Source organism: Hyla sarda, chromosome 7 (assembly GCF_029499605.1).
Source record: "Hyla sarda isolate aHylSar1 chromosome 7, aHylSar1.hap1, whole genome shotgun sequence".
Taxonomy (NCBI): domain Eukaryota; kingdom Metazoa; phylum Chordata; class Amphibia; order Anura; family Hylidae; genus Hyla; species Hyla sarda.
In genome coordinates this window covers 49,884,488-49,901,202 of record NC_079195.1, presented here as the reverse complement: position 1 = coordinate 49,901,202, position 16,715 = coordinate 49,884,488, and the positions used below count along the sequence as shown (strand labels likewise).

Here is a 16,715-nt window from a genome sequence, read left to right as displayed (position 1 = left end):
TGAATACTTTGAGGGGTGCAGTTTTTTTTATAATGGGGTAATTTGTGGGGTATTTCTAATAAGAAGGCCCTTGAAATCCGCTTCAAAACTGAACTGGTCCTTGAAAAATTCCGCTTTTGAAAATTTTGTGAAAAATTGGAAAACTGCTGCTGAACTTTGAAGCTCTCTGATGTCTTCCAAAAGTAAAAACATGTAAACTTTATGATGCAAATATAAAGTAGACATATTGTATATGTGAATCAAGATATAATTTATTTGGAATATTCATTTTCCTTACAAGCAGAGAGCTTCAAAGTAAGAAAAATGCTACATTTTCAATTTTTTCATCAAATTTTGGAATTTTTCACCATGAAATGATGCAAGTATCGACAAAAATTTACCACTAACATAAAGTAGAATATGTCATGAAAAAAACAATCTCGGAATCAGAATGATAGGTAAAAGCATCCCAGAGTTATTAATGCTTAAAGTGAAAGTAGTCAGATGTGCAAAAAACGCTCTGGTCCTACAGTGGAAATTGGCCTGGTCCTTAAGGGGTTAAAGGAGAACTCTGGTGGAAACAAGTAGAAAACAAATGTTTTCAGATCATCTGGTGCCAGAAAGTTAAACAGATTTGTAAATTACTTCTATAAAAAAAAATCTTAATCCTTCCAGTACTTATTAGCTGCTATATAAAACAGAGAAATTTTTGAATTTATTTTCTGTCTGACAACAGTGCTCTCTGCTGACACCTCTGTCAGTGTCGGGAACTGGCCAGATTTTAATCATATCCCCATAGAAAACCTTTCCTGCTCTGGACAGTTCCTGACATGGACAGAGGTGTCAGTAGAGAGCACTGTTGTCAGGCTGGAAAGAACTTCACACATTTCTCTGTAGTATACAGTAGCTAAGTACTAGAAGGGTTAAGATTTTTAAATAGAAGTGATTTACAAATCTGTTTAACTTTCTTGCACCAGTTGATTTGAGAGGCCATCGTATGTTGAAATGATCGTATGACAGGGCCATTGTATGTTGGGGGACCACTGTAGTGGCGGTTTTGGGTCACTTAACCCTCAGCAATGTAAACACATGGAGGTTTAGTGTCCCACAATTAGTTGACAGGTTTCCTTTAAAAACTCAGTGTGAACATGCCTCAATTGAGTCCAGCTAACATGGTCTTCAATTTTTGGTGTACAATAATGCCACATCCAATTAATATGACATCAATGTGTATAATTAGGAATTCTTTCCCTGCAATATCCCACAGAAAGTCAGGATGTTGGCATGTAGAATGGTTACCGTAAGGGGGCACAGGGGAGTTTGTGAATATGTGCAATGGTTTCATTCTTCTCTATCATATACATACCACATCTGGGCTCCTGAGGGGAACCTTTCATGAAGAGCATACATGGAGCCACATTGATCAGCTTCTTCAGCCTCGTGTTGATGTCTTCCTTAGGAGCGCTGTTGGAGGTAGCTGGGAAAGATGAGTTTGATGCATGACGCTGCACCCGTTTGGTCAACTCAGGAGCATGGGCCCCATCTAACCTGTCAATCTTCTGAGAGTTCTAGGAAAGAATACAGACAATATGAGTGATAAGAGGTTTGAGCGATAAATACAGATGCTGCAAATACTCTCCAAAGTGACATTCATACTTCTATGTCAGTCATCTGCAGTATCACTACCCAGGTGTACGCGATCATATGACCATCAGCGTAATGTCGGGGGACATTTATCATTAGACAACCAGATGCATGTTTGGCGCTGCAGCATTCTTAGGAGATCTGGCTCTGGGGTTTGGGCAGGTATTGCAGGTAGATAATGGTGGTGCTCTGGCTAACAATAGTGTTCATCAGACAACGTAACCGTAGGAGGAAAGAAAAACCGGCCACTCACCATAGTCCGTCATATAGGGAACATATAACATATAGGGAAGAGGGGTAGAAGCGGGGGGTACAGATAGGCAACAAGCTCCGTTTCGCACTTAGCAGGTTCTTCTTCCAGCCGTACGTCCTGAAGAAGCACCTGCAACGTGCGAATTGGAGCTTGTACCCCACCGTAACCGTAGGAGGAAAGAAAAACCGGCCACTCACCATAGTCCGTCTTCAAGCTTTATTCCAGTATATAATACTCACATAACATATACGGGGGGTAGAAGCACCTGCTAAGTGCGAAATGGAGCTTGTTGCCTATCTGTACCCCCCCCCCCCCCCCCCGCTTCTACCCTCTCTCCCCTATATGTTATGTGAGTATTATATACTGGAATAAAGCTTGAAGATGGACTATGGTGAGTGGCCGGTTTTTCTTTCCTCCTTAGGTTACGTGGACATTTATCATTGTTGCTTAGGTAAGCAAGTTCTGAAGTCATATTTTTTTTTTTTTGGTACATTTAGAGCACATCAGCAAAACAAAAAGTCGCAGCTGAGACTTTTGTGAGACTTTTTTAATTTGCTCATGTACGTGAGTTTTGTACTTCAGATGAGGCCTGGAGTAGACGTCTGACTTTTTGTAAGTGTTTTTTTTTTTTGCCTACATCATAAATACCTGACCACTGCAAAGTGAATACTGAAATTTACTTAGGTACGGCTGTTTGCAACTTTTTGCTTACTCACAAAAGTCGCACAAAAAAGTGCTTAGACGCATGTGGACTTTTGTAAGCAAAAAAAGGCTCTAAATACCTTGATAAAGGTCACCCATCAAGTTCTGTTAAAGGAGAACCCCAGCGAAAATAAACTTATCCCCTATCCAAAGGGCTTCTCTATTTAGTTTAATCCAAATGTGGGGCAGATTAACACATTTGGAGGTAAGCCCTTTAAATCAATGAATGATGAAGCAATTAAGAAGCCTTACCACAAAACTTATCTGGACATTAAATGGGAACTGTCAGAATCAAAATATCTAATATCTTGCACATCTTGGCAAAACATTAACCTTTCTTATATAAGTAATAAAAATGTAATACAAATATTTAAAAAAGTCCAGAAAGTGAGAGAGGGACTAGCACTCCTCTGTGCTCACTCCTGTCCTGTCTATCAGACTCCTGTTTGAAAACAGAGAGGAGGGGGTTACAGAGCAGCCTGCAATGATTGGATGAAGAGAAGCAGCACAGCAGACACAGCATGGAGAGTGAGGACGGGCTCAGTGCTTGCTCGGAAACATCCCTTCCTGAGCAGTGGATGTCAGAATGAGTGACCAGCAGAACGGAGGTATTTGTGAGCCAAATACAGAAGCTAGACACAAAAACAAGACATGTAAAGAATCTGCATGACCTAGTGAGTAACATATAAAAGCATTACTTCTTTCTGTGATAAGACAGCTACACTTTAACTTGCACCAAGTAATTTCATGTTTTTGTGTTGGAGCTTTAAGGAGTGCCAGACTTCACCTTATAAGTAAAAATGAGTAAAATGTAAAGATTGAAAAAAACTTTATTGGTTACACCGCCCAGTGAAAAGGCTAAACTATGAAAATATAATACTACTCTGTGTCCTGCACTGTGAGGGGTGTAATTAAAACATCAAAAATGCCTTTTTCGCTCACATCACACAAAAAGCGATCAGACATCTTCTCCCCTATCCTTTGGGTAGGGGATAAGATGTACAGTGGGGAAAAAAAGTATTTAGTCAGCCACCAATTGTGCAAGTTCTTCCACTTAAAAAGATGAGAGAGGCCTGTAATTTTCATCATAGGTATACCTCAACTATGAGAGACATAATGAGAAAAAAAATTCCATAAAATCACATTGTCTGATTTTTAAAGAATTTACTTGCAAATTATAGTGGAAAATAAGTATTTGGTCACCTACAAACAAGCAAGATTTCTGGCTCTCACAGACCTGTAACTTCTTTAAGAGTCTCCTCTGTCCTCCACTCGTTACCTATCTTAATGGCACGTGTTTGAACTGGTTATCATTATAAAAGACACCTGTCCACAACCTCAAATAGTCACACTCCAAACTCCACTATGGCCAAGACCAAAGAGCTGTCGAAGAACACCAGAAACAAAAATTGTAGACCTGCACCAGGCTGGGAAGACTGAATCTGCAATAGGCAAGCAGTGTGAAGAAATCAACTGTGGGAGCAATTATAAGAAAATGGAAGACATACAGGACCACTGATAATCTCCCTCGATCTGGGGCTTGACAAAAGATCTCACCCAGTGGGGTCAAAATGATCACAAGAACGGGGAGCAAAAATCCCAGAACCACACGGGGGGACCTAGTGAATGACCTGCAGAGAGCTGGGACCAAAGTAACAAAGGCTACCATAAGTAACACACTACACCGCCAGGAACATAAATCATGCAGTGCCAGACGTGTCCCCCTGCTTAAGCCGGTACATGTCCGGGCTCGTCTGAAATTTGCTAGAGAGCATTGGAATGATCCAGAAGAGGATTGGGAGAATGTCTTATGGTCAGATGAAACCAAAGTAGTACTTTTTGGTAAAAACTCAACTCGTGTTTGGAGGAGAAAGAATGCAGAGTTGCATTCAAAGAACACCATACCTACTGTGAAGCATGGGGTTGGAAACATCATGCTTTGGGGCTGTTTTTCAGGATGACTGATCCTTGTAAAGGAAAGAATGAATGGGGCCATGTGTCGTGAGATTTTGAGTGAAAAACTCCTTCCATCAGCAAGGGCATTGATGGGTCATTCAGCATGACAATGATCCCAAACACACCATCCGGGCAACGAAGGAGTGGCTTCGTAAGAAGCAATTTAAGGTCCTGGAGTGGCCTAGCCAGTCTCCAGATCTCAACCCCATAGAAAACCTTTGAAGGGAGTTGAAAGTCTGTGTTGCCCAGCGACAGCCCCAAAACATCACTGCTCTAGAGGAGATCTGCATGGATTAATGGGCCAAGATACCATCAACAGTGTGTGAAAACCTTGTGAAGACTTACAGAAAACGTTTGACCTCTGTCATTGCCAATAAAGGGTATATAACAAAGTATTGAGATTAACTTTTTTTATTTACCAAATACTTATTTTCCACCATAATTTGCAAATAAATTCTTTGAAAATCAGACAATTTGATTTTATAGATTTTTTTTTTTTCTTTCCATTATGTCTCTCATAGTTGAGGTATACCTATGATGAAAATTACAGGCCTCATCTTTTTAAGTGGGAGAACTTGCACAGTTGGTGGCTGACTAAATACTGTTTTTCCCCCACTGTATGTGGGCAGAGTACCCCTTTAATATCTTGAATCTATTTAGCTGTTTCTTAGTGTTCTCCTTTCCTTGCATCCTACCTCACTCTGCAATAAGAACACATTCGACTACCCAGCACAAACACTCAATCACATTTATATTATCTGGCAGTCACTTCCCTAAGACGCCACCGTTAAAAAGAAGAATTATTCTCAGAGTTTTTCATAATAAAAGTAAATGTGGGTATTTTCAAATTTTTTTGCAAAAAAGTTATAGACAGTCATGGCCAACAGAGGGGGATCTACACCAACTAAACAACAAGCTCTGATATATCTGCTGAAGATTTCAGCACAGGTAGAATAAAAACAACTTTGTCTGAGTTAATTTAAATTAAAAAAACATTACAACCTTGACCTTCATATGCTTCTGCATATTCATGTCACTTCACCAGCTTCGATCCCAAGTCTATGGTGTGAAGACATGCTGGATACATAGACTTGTACACAGATGGTCCATAGACTCTCTGTATGGATTGGTCCCCAAGAGCTCAAGTGGGGAAACCTCAATAGTGTGTAAATGAGAAAGTCTCCGCTTCATGACACAACTCGCTTCCTTCATGCGTGAAGTACCGTATTTTTCACCCTATAGGACGCACCCAATTTATAGGTGCAAAATCTAAAAAAAAAAAAAAAAAGATTTTGAACCCAATATTGGTCTTCAACCTGCGGACCTCCAGATGTTGCAAAACTACAACTTTTGGCTGTCCGGGCATGCTGGGAGTTGTAGTTTTGCAACATCTGGAGGTCCGCAGATTGAAGACCACTGCATAGGAGGTAATACTCACGTGTCCCCGCCGCTCCGGACCTGTCACCGCTGCCCTGGATGTCGCTCCATCGCTGTCGCCGTGTCCCCGTCGCTCCGGAACGTCTCTGCTGCCGGCCGGGTATCCTCGCTCTCCGTCACCGTGATGACGAGGAAGGAGAGCGCCGGCCATACAGGGGATCCCTGAACAGAGAAGACACCGAGGAGGCAGGTAAGGTCCCTCCCGGTGTCCTGTAAGCACTAACCCGGCTATTCAGTCGGGCTGTTCGGGACCACCGCGGTGAAAACGCGGCTGTCCCGAACAGCCCGACTGAGCATCCGGGTTAGTGTCACTTTCCCTTCAGACGCGGCGGTCAGCTTTGATCGCCATGTCCGAAGGGTTAATACAGGGCATCACCGCGATCGGTGATGTCCTGTATTAGCCGCGGGTCCCGGCCGTTGATGGCCAAAGGGACCGCCGCGATAGGGGTGTATTCGCCGTATAAGACGCACCGACTTTTTCCCCCCAGTTTTGGGGAAGAAAAAGTGCGTCTTATATGGCGAAAAATACGGTATATTGCTGTGTCGGCATGTTTCTATGAAGTTCAGCGCCAGGGAGTGGGGATAGGTGATAACTTTTTATCTGCTGGGACAATCGATTTAACCCTAGAAGCCCCGCGAGCAGTGCTGATTACAGTTCAGGCAAAGGAAGAGGGAATTAGTTTTGTTTTGTCCTTGACAGCCCCAAGAAAAAAAAAAAAGAAACCTAAAAACGTGTAAGAACAAACAATACAACCTATACAACCATATAAAATGTAATGTGTGTAATTTAAGTAAGAATGAATGAACCAGCATGTACCAAAAATTATTGGCAAAAGTATAATAGAGTAAATACGTGATCAGATCACCACAATAATTCCTCCTTTTCTACAAAAATAAATAAATAAAGGATTATAAGTGCTGCCTGGAAGATCCTACCAGCCTTAGTAATAATATCTACTATAACACACCTTAAAGCGCAACTGTCATGAGGTTTGGGGCATATAACCTAACTGCATGGTGTGTAGAATATGTATTAAGCCTAACTTGTATCTCACTTATTACAGCTTTATTATCCCAAAAAACGCTTTTATTTTCCGCCACTGACAGTCGGATAGGCGTGGCTGGGGGTTCGGTATTCCTATTTCCTGTACACCAGCTCTAGGACCGACACAGGTCCCAGCGCATGCGCCCCTTATCTTTCATATGTGAGCGCCGACCAACATTTCTTTACAGAGCGAGCGCTCTGATGCCTCCATGTGCTCGTCCTTCTCCTTTTCCTCTGTGCAGGAGACACGCTGGGTGCTTCTGCATTCACTAGAGGCAGGGAGCGCTCACTCTCTGCCTCTAGTATTGCCCGGGTGCACAGAGGCTTTAGACAAAGAGCTTGCTCTGTAAAGTAATGTCGGTCTGCAATCACATATGAAAAATAAGGTACCAAAAAAAAAGAAAAAAATATGCTATAGCAGGTAAAAATTCCACCTAATATTTATTCTGTAGGTCCATATGGTCGCAAGGATATACAATTTATAAAGGTTTGATTTTATTTTACTAAAAAAAAAATAAAAAATAAAAAACTACATGCACCAAAATTAATACGTTGAAAAATGTCCTCTTCTGACCCCTATAATTTTTTTTATTTCTCCATATACGGGGCAGTATGAGGGCTCTGAAGTTTTTATTGGTACAATTATTATTTTGATCGGACTTTTTATAAAAAATTTTGTGGTATAAGAAGTGACCAAAAATACACTATTTTGGACATTGGAATTTATTTACGTGTACGCCATTGAACGTGCGGTTTAATTAACTATATATTTTTAAAGTTCGGACATTTACCCACGTGGCGATTTTTTATGGGAAAGGGGGGTGATTTGAACTTTTATTAGGGAAGGGGTTAAATTACATTTATTAACTTTTTATTTATTAATTTTTTTTACAATGTTATAGCCCCATAGGGGACCATAACATTGCACACACTGATTTCCTACACTGATCCCTGCCATAAATTAACATGGCATTGATCAGTGTTATCGCTGTTCGACTGCTCCTGCCTGGATCTCAGGCACGGAGTAGTTATTCGGCGATCGCACAGCGGGGAGGCAGGTAGGGATCCTCCTTGCTTCCTGTAAGCTGTTTGGGACACCGATGTGGTCCCGAACAGCACCACTGAGCTAACGGGCAATTTTTTACTTTCGTTTTAGACGCGGCGATCAAGTTTGATCGCCACATCTAAAGGGTTAATGCCGGGCATCAGCCTGATAAGCCATGTCCAGCATTAGCCGTGGGTCCCGATTTCTTATAGCAACCGGGACCCACCAGGTATGATGCGTACTCACCTGCTGAGCCCCCGTCATACCTCAGGGGCCGCAAATGGATGTGAATGTAAGTCCATTTGCGGCAAGGGGTTATTCAACAATGCAACTTATGTTCTTATGTTCTTTCATGATTTCCTATACTACAGAAGTAGTATATGTACATTTAACATCTACATAATGCCGTTTCAACATGCATACTTCATAGCAGTCATCATACTTACGTTGTTCATAACGTCTGCCACGCATACGTTTCCATAGTGTTCTTGTCATGCTTTGGCAATGTAGACCTTACATAGCATGCCTGCCATTGATTGTTGTTTACTCATCTTGTCTGCATCATCTGCAGGGGATGCACCGCACATGCTATTGTGATTGTGACACAGGGCAGTGATATCACGACACATCGGTGGTTGTTACCCTTTGTGCCTGCCGTGTCTGCAGGGGGAGGTACAACGTAGTTTATTGCCTCTGCTTGGTTTTCTTCATTAGCCAACACTCTGTCTGGTCATGAAACTAGTGGGGAATTCAGGCAAGTCCATCCCCCTACCGATACGCCCTCTTGACTAAAACCGCGCCCACTAGTGGGAATTCCTACCTAGAGAGTGTACACAGAACAGAATGTCCACTACAGGACGTACACCAGATCTATGAAGCATCTGTCCCTAGATCTATGTGCAAATGTTCACAATGTTGTACTCCTGTAGATTGTAAAGCTGGGTTTACATCCGGCTATCTGGCACAGTGAAACCAGCCTAAAACTGGCCATAACTGGCGACAAAGTGCATCACTTGGCTTACGTTATCCAGCACTATTAATTTTGCAGGCTAGGCGGGGGAAAGGAGCAAAGATTCATTGCCCTGTCCAGGCTGTGCAGTGTTTCTGACCATCGGGCATCCAAACTGAGGCGCTGAATGAAAGTGAAGTGTCCCAATGGAAAGAATGTGATCAGTTGTACCATCAGTTTCCCTCTGCCGCATTTCTGCAGCCCCAGAGGGAAACACCACCAAATATATGTGTAGGGGTCCTCTCTCCCTTTAACCCCCTTTATGTACAGCTTCCTGGAAACAAAGATTGATCATTTATAAGTAATTACCAGTATGTTCTGTCTTTCATGTATTATTCCTCCTAGAAATTTATGAATACATTGATACTTGGGTGTTGCCAATTAGGGGTGTCCCTGAACACACAATGCAAAATAATAAAAAAATAATAATAATAATTTTTGCGAACATTGGCCCTGATTTACTATTGTAAACCCAACATTTTTTTCCGTGTTGTGCACCGGATTGCGGCGCATTGTGCCAGAATGTGCGCCAAATTTTGTGCCAGAATTGAAAAAAACCCGACTAGCTCTCCATTTTACTGAGAAAACCTGGGAAAGTGGGTGTGGCCTCCAAAAAGGGGGCGTGTCCCCGACATTTCCACAAAACCACAACATATTTACTAAGGTTTCCACAGAAAATGTGGTGGATTTGAGCTGATGAAAACCCTACAGATCAGAGCATGTTATAAAAAAAAAAAAAAAAAAAAAAAAAAAAAAAAGCAAAATGTAGGGAAACCTTAGTAAATATCGTGGAAAAAAATTGTGGGGGAATTAAAACCCACAAAAGAAAACTAGACCCCATTCTTAGTAAATCAGGGCCATTGTGTTGTACAGACTATTAGATTTTTTGTTGTTGTCTTTGCAAAACAAAGTGGTGCAGCAATCAATGCTGGCGTGTGTACATGTATACAGCAAGAAGCTGAAGGAACTGAGCTCTGTGTGTATGGAAGGATGTGACTGTATGCGCTGCGCACACAATCTCTGTTTTAGCTGCACACTGAATAGTCAGTTCATGAACCGCTCATACACAAGAGTGAAGTTGGCCAAATCTGCCGATTTCCCATGACCATCTGATTTAGTGTTTCCCAACCAGGGCGCCTCCAGCCATTGAAAAATGACAACTCCCAGCAGTGCCTGGACAGCCTATTCGCTCAGTTAACATTTGTAAGACGTGCGCCATTTTCTTTCAAACAAAATCACACCTGTCCTCAGGTTGTGTGTGATATTATAACTTTGCTCCATTCGCTTCAAAGAAACGGAGCTGCAATACCACACACAACCCACTCGACCTGAGGGCAGGCAGTGCCCAGAACACTTTAAAAAGGAGTACTGTTCTGGGCATTAGACCTGCACTTCCTGATTGTACTTCCTTATTGAGCAGTTGCTCAGTATAATTCCCAGAATGCACTGTTTTCCATCTGCTCTCATCACAGCCCTCCCACGAGCCTACTTCCTTCCCACTCCTAACAATTCCTTGCCCAGAGGTTGCAGAATATTTGAGACTATTACACCCCTTTCAGCGCCTGCTATTCTCATCCTGTCTGCTCCTCTGCCTGTGGTGTTGTTTTGCACAAGGCAGCATACTGTAAACACCCCTCAGTCTTCCCTTACTATCCTAATAAAGATATATATGTATATATGACAGGAAGATGGTGATGTAGGCTGAAAGGGCTTATCAGAGGTGATGACTTCATTAGGAGTGGGACTTGACCTCAGAGACAAGATACAGCCAAGCCTCCTGAGACAATAGAGGATGATGCGTCGTCTCAAGAGTGAGGGAGGAGCTGGGGATCTGCTGAGACAACACCACAATTAGTGCTGGGCGGTATACCAGTTCATACCGAATACCGAAATGTTTGTGCTGCATGATATGAATTTTTCCCCATACCGCAATAACGGTTTGGTCCCTCCCCCCCTGGAATGAAAGAACTATTAGCCCAGCGCAGTTCCCCGATGTGGGCGCTGTCCCCACATCGGGGAACTAATCATATGTGGCCCGCGAGCGCTGTTCTGCCCCCCCCCCCCCCAATTAATTATCAGCCCAGCGCTGCCACTGTCCCCATCGGGGTACTACTCACATGTCACCCGCAAGCGCTAACCTCCTCGTCCTCCTGTTTGTTGCAAGCCACCGGCGCTGACACTCTATACAGTACGCCAGTGGTCTTCAACCTGCGGACCTCCAGATGTTGCAAAACTACAACTCCCAGCATGCCCGGTATTGGGGAATACCGTTATATACTGTGGAAACGCCATAAGTTTCAAAAATACCGTGATACACATATTTGGTCATATCGCCCAGCCCTAACCACAATGACAAAAGGACTACACAACTTTCTGTCAGGGGTGAATAATGCAAAAGCATGCCAGTCCAATTTGTGATAACACTATATTAGTAAGTTATATATCTTGTTTTTTTTTTTTTTTATACAATTTTATGATACTGGAACACCCCTTATTCACGCTTACAGTTTCCTGTGTATATTTGATGTGCAAGGTTTAAAGCTGCTCAGTCAATTCGTTTACATTGAAATCTGCAGCTTCAAATCCTGCCCATCAAATATAAACAGGATACTGTAAGTGTGAATAGGCCCTTAAAGGGGTACTTGAGTGAAAAAAAAAATAATTTCATATCAACTGGCTACACAAAGTTAAACGGATTTGTAAATTACATCTATTAAAACATCCTAATCCTACCAGTACTTATCAGTTGCTGAATTTGAGTTGTTCGTGCTCTCTGCTGACACCTGTCTGTCTGTCTCAGGAACTGTCCAGAGTAGGATCAAATCCCCATAGCAAACCTATCCTGCTCGGGACAGTTCCTGAGACAGACAGAGCTGTCAGCAGAGAGCACTGTGGTCAGACAGAAAAGAACAACTCAAGTTCAGCAGCTGACAAGTACTGGTAGGATAAAGATTTTTATTTATAGAAGTAATTTACAAATCTGTTTAACTTTCTGGAACCAGTTGATATGAAAAAAATGTTTTTTCACCGGAGTAAAGGGGTTAAACTACCCTCTTATTTTTCTGCAATAGTCCTTATTAATAAAAAAAAAAAGGCATTACACGGTGGAGGGAATATTTCTAAACATATTAAAGCGCAGCTAAGCATTATATAGTCACCAAGAAAGAGTACACACATTCTATACATCTACCTACACACGCTTTTCCACACACACTTATATAAATTATGCATTTCAGCCGCACTTCTTACCTTAAAAAACAAGAACGTTGGCACAGAGGTGATCTCGTACTTTTCCGACACTTCTGGAATGGCTTCGGCTTCAAGCTTCAAATAATAAAATTAAATAAAAATAAAAAAAAGATGAAAAAAAAAACTACAATGTTGAAGTCATTTTATTTTCATGTCCCTTTTTACGGCACGTGTTTAGAAAAAAAACCTCGCAGGGATACTTGGGATGTTTAAAATGGAGTTGAATGCAAAACTTTGCAAGTCATTTGCATTTAAATGAGACTCGCCGGGCTGCCCCTGTCATCCACTGAGCTTGCACTATGACAAAACAGGTTCAAGGGTTCTTATTTTGTTGCACATTTCAAAAGATGCCCCGAGGCGGCAAATAAAATTTTTGGTGCACTAGTGACCTAGTAAATTTTCAATCATATGCAGCTACTACTATATTGAAATCCATAAATCACTGACCCCAGTTATGTCATGATTACAGTGCTTATTTTCTGCCCAAAGCAATTCTAGCTGTTTGCTCTATTGACTAATTTCGAGAGGCAGTACATCAAGACTGACATTTTTCAGTTCTCTGCAAATTATGAAGCCAAAAAAAAAGGAAAGGAGAGGAAAGGAAGGGAGAGGAAAGGAGTATTTCTTCAATAAGCTATTGATGTCTAGTAAATTCTACACTTAACCCTTCGCGCTTCAGCTCCTTTTCTGGGCAGAGCAATGTGCAATAATGATCAGTAATTCTTAAAGACAAATGGTGGCGGAACAATCAAACATTAGTTGGGAGACAAAAGGGAGGGGGGGCGGTTCTGTAAAGATTTAGCAAAAGAGAAGGCAATAAAAACATGGCACGGATGTGCGCAAAAATTGCTTAAAAAATTTGCCACTTAATGTAAGTCCTTGAAAACGCACATGCCCTCCATGTTGGTGCAGTCGTATCTTGTAGAAAGCCTTGTTCTCTGTATAAGGCCGGGTTCACAGTGTAAGGCTGGGTTCACACTACGGTTTGTAATTACGGTTCCCGTATACGGCTGGGAGGAGGGGTGGGCGGGGCTTAATCACGGCACCCGCACTCAGCCGTATAGGGAACCGTAGTTAATGTATGTCTATGAGCCGAACGGAGTGAACCGCAGCCTCCGGTCGGCTGCTTGCGGTTTCCCGACCGCAAGCAAAAATGTGGCAGCTATTAAGCCCCGCCCACCCCTCCTCCCAGCCGTATACGGGAACCATAATGACAAACCGTAGTGTTAACCCAGCCTAAGAAACTCAAGCATATTTTATTTATGCACACATTTCCAGATGTTATTTGGTCTGTGATTTGTTTTGTTTCTTTGCGGATTCTTTTTTACCGATTGAAGGGGTACTTCGGTGGAGAACTATTTTTTTTCCAACCAACTGGCTCCAGAAAGTTAAACAGATTTGTAAATTACTTCTATTAAAAAATCCTAATCCTTCCAGTACTTATCAGCAGCTATATGCTGCAGAGGAAGTTGAGTTGTTCTTTTCAGTCCGACCACAGTGCTCTCTGCTGACACCGCTGTCTGTGTCAGGATCTGTCCAGAGTAGAAGCAAATCCCCATGGCAAACCTCTCCTGCTCTGGACAGTTCCTGACATGGACAGAGGTGTAGCAGAGAGCACTGTGGTCAAACAGAAAATAAATTCAAACTGAAAAGAACTTTCTCTGGAGCATCCAGCAGCTGATAAGTACTGGAAGAAGTAAGTTTTAAGTAATTTACAAATCTGTTCAACTTTCTGGCACCAGTTGATTTGAAAAAAAAATTGTTTTGCACCGGAGTACCACTAACCTAAGGCTACTTCTACACAGGATAGGTACGCAGTAGGTGCAGATTTTTAAGTTTTAAAAACACACACACACACACAATTTACAAAGGGGGAATACCAAATGTTTACAATGTTCTGAAAAAATTGGAGCTTTGAAAAAGTTAGCGTGGATAAAGGAAATGTATGGTAGAGAGCTAGCATGAATTGTAGTAGTCCTGTCCTGTCCCTTGCTGCATAGCCTACGCCTCTAGGACTTGCTCAGAGCTAGCGTAGAGTCCAAAAACAGCGAAAGGGCGCAGCCGATGACATGCAGGATTTATTAAGCAAATCGGAAGCCAGCTGGATTTTACTAAAGACTAGTGTGAAACACAGGTCTAAGCAAATACCCCAATGTATTTCAAATCCACAGTTGAGTGTCTGCAGCATTTCTGCAGTAAAATCCACAACACTGCAGACTTTTTAACCCCCTATTAAAGTCACTGGATCTGCAGTGAATCTGCACCATAAAATGACAGGCTGCAGATCAATATCCATGCAGATTTTTTTATTTATTTATTTATTTTTTGTGAAAGAGAAGCAGATTTTATGCACACAAATGCACAGAGTACCCATATGAGCTTGCACCAGCAGAGATTTCACTGGGTCAAAGAGATTTGGCCATGGAGATAAAGGGAGGGGAGGAGTGGTCAGGGAGTGTGGTCAGAAGATCTACATAGCAGCCACATTGGGGATGTTCTCACATCAGCCATATCTGCTACAGATGATGTCTTATGAGTCCTGTCCCCTGTAAAGTACTTACAGCCACTGCAGTCAGAGAGCTGAGGTAATGATGTCCGCTGGCAGTAAGTGCTGTTGGAGATCAGGTGGTCTCAGTAGCCTCGGGTGCCAGTCCCTGGGAAACCAATGCAAGTGCCACCCAGCTGCAGAATGGTGTCAGACAATAAGTATTTCAGTCACATGCCACCTGCATCCGCCATGCGTTTAACTGGCTGACCTGGCTGATTTTTGGCCCCTTTTTGTTTAGACTCAAGTACGAAAACACCCTTTTCGCTTGATACCTTTCGGCGGCCAAAATTTCAATACATCCTAACTAGCACCTCCTGGTTTGGCCGACGCAGAAGTCCCTTGTTAATGGATGCCGGACGAGAAGCAATCCCAAATACCACAAGCTAAAATAATAATAGTCATTTTTTCAGCTGATACTATACCTTTACAAACGTGACACCAGGCTGGACCTTGGCGAGTTCGGCCATAACATCATTCATTTGAGAACACTGGGGTGCCCATGGTGCCCAAAAATGTACAACCAGCAGAGATCTAAAAAATGGAAACAGATCAGATAAGTCAGATGTAGTGGAGATGTAGTAATAAAATGCTCCAAAATATCCTTCTCACTCCTTCATTTTTCCCTCTGTTTTATTTTATTTACCATATTTATCAGCGTATAACACGCACATTAATTTTAAGTAAATAAAAAAAAAAAATGACTTGGAAAAGTGAAAAAGAAAAAAAAAAAACTGTTCATTGCCATGTTCTGACCCCTATAACTTTTTTGCTTTTCCCTCAGCAGGGCTGTATTAGGGTTTATTTTTTTGGCCATGAGCTGTAGTTTTCAGTAGTACCACGGTTGTGTAGGTCTGACTCTTTGTTTACTTTGTATTCTTTTTTTTTCTGGGATATGATGTGACCAAAAATCAGCAAATTTGGAGAAAGGAATTATTATTTATTTTTTTGCAAAATCAGAAGGATAACTACAGGGAACACAGAACAGGTATTGTGGTGCATTGGGGACATTTTTGTTTTTCTTAACTTCCCCCGGATCACCCCAAAGGGAGTACCCGTATGCCCTGAATCCTTAAAGCGTTACTGTCGTTAGAAACAAATTTATTTCCATTTACTACTTTCTTAAAAACTAAGCATTTTCCTAATATACTTCATAAAAAAATAAATAAATAAATTGCTAAAGATGTGAAAAAAGGGTGTAAAAAAATTAGGGATCGACAGATTATCGGTTTGGCCGATATTATCGGCCGATAATCACGATTTTGGGCATTATCGGTATCAGCAATTACCTTGCCGATAATGCCCCGCCCCCTGCACCGCCCCCACTGCACCGCAACCGCCCCCCCCCCCGACCCACCGCACCACCCCGGCCCCATTGCCTCCCCCATCCCCAGTTTTATAATTACCTGTTCCCGGGGCCCACGCTACTTCTGGCTCCTGCTGCGTCCAGCGTTACGCTGTGCGCAATGACGAGTGACGTGCGCGACGTGACGTCACCGTCAGTGCGCACAGTGACAGCTCAGGAGGACGCTACCAGAGCCAGATGTAGAGTGGACCCCGGGCCCAGGTAATTATAAAACTGGGGATGGGGGAGGCAATGGGGCCGGGGCGGTGCGACGCGGCGCGGCAGTGGGGGGAGCGGTGGCGGTAATAGGCCTCAGGACCCCCGGACAGGCAGGAGGAGAGAAGCAGGTGGCAGCGGCCTATGGCACCGCAAAAGCCACTGCAGTTCATTGATTTAAAGCGCCCACTTTAAATCAATGATCTGCAGCGGTGTCGCGGGGGGATATATAGCCGATAAGTTATACCGGAATATCGGTATAAGTTATCGGCTATCAGCCCTAACCTCCA

General features: G+C 42.5%; 1 protein-coding gene across 1 annotated transcript in view; it reads right to left on the bottom strand.

Moving 5' to 3' along the window:
- GLRX3 (glutaredoxin 3) overlaps nt 1-16,715 on the bottom strand; it is a 47,600-nt gene that overhangs the window by 21,975 nt on the left and 8,910 nt on the right. Inside the window, exons 2-4 of the mRNA XM_056530009.1 lie at nt 15,290-15,398; nt 12,320-12,394; nt 1,346-1,547 (exon numbers count right to left, since the gene is read on the bottom strand). Coding sequence (XP_056385984.1) covers nt 1,346-1,547; nt 12,320-12,394; nt 15,290-15,398 — 386 coding nt within the window. The remainder of the gene's footprint in view (nt 1-1,345; nt 1,548-12,319; nt 12,395-15,289; nt 15,399-16,715) is intronic.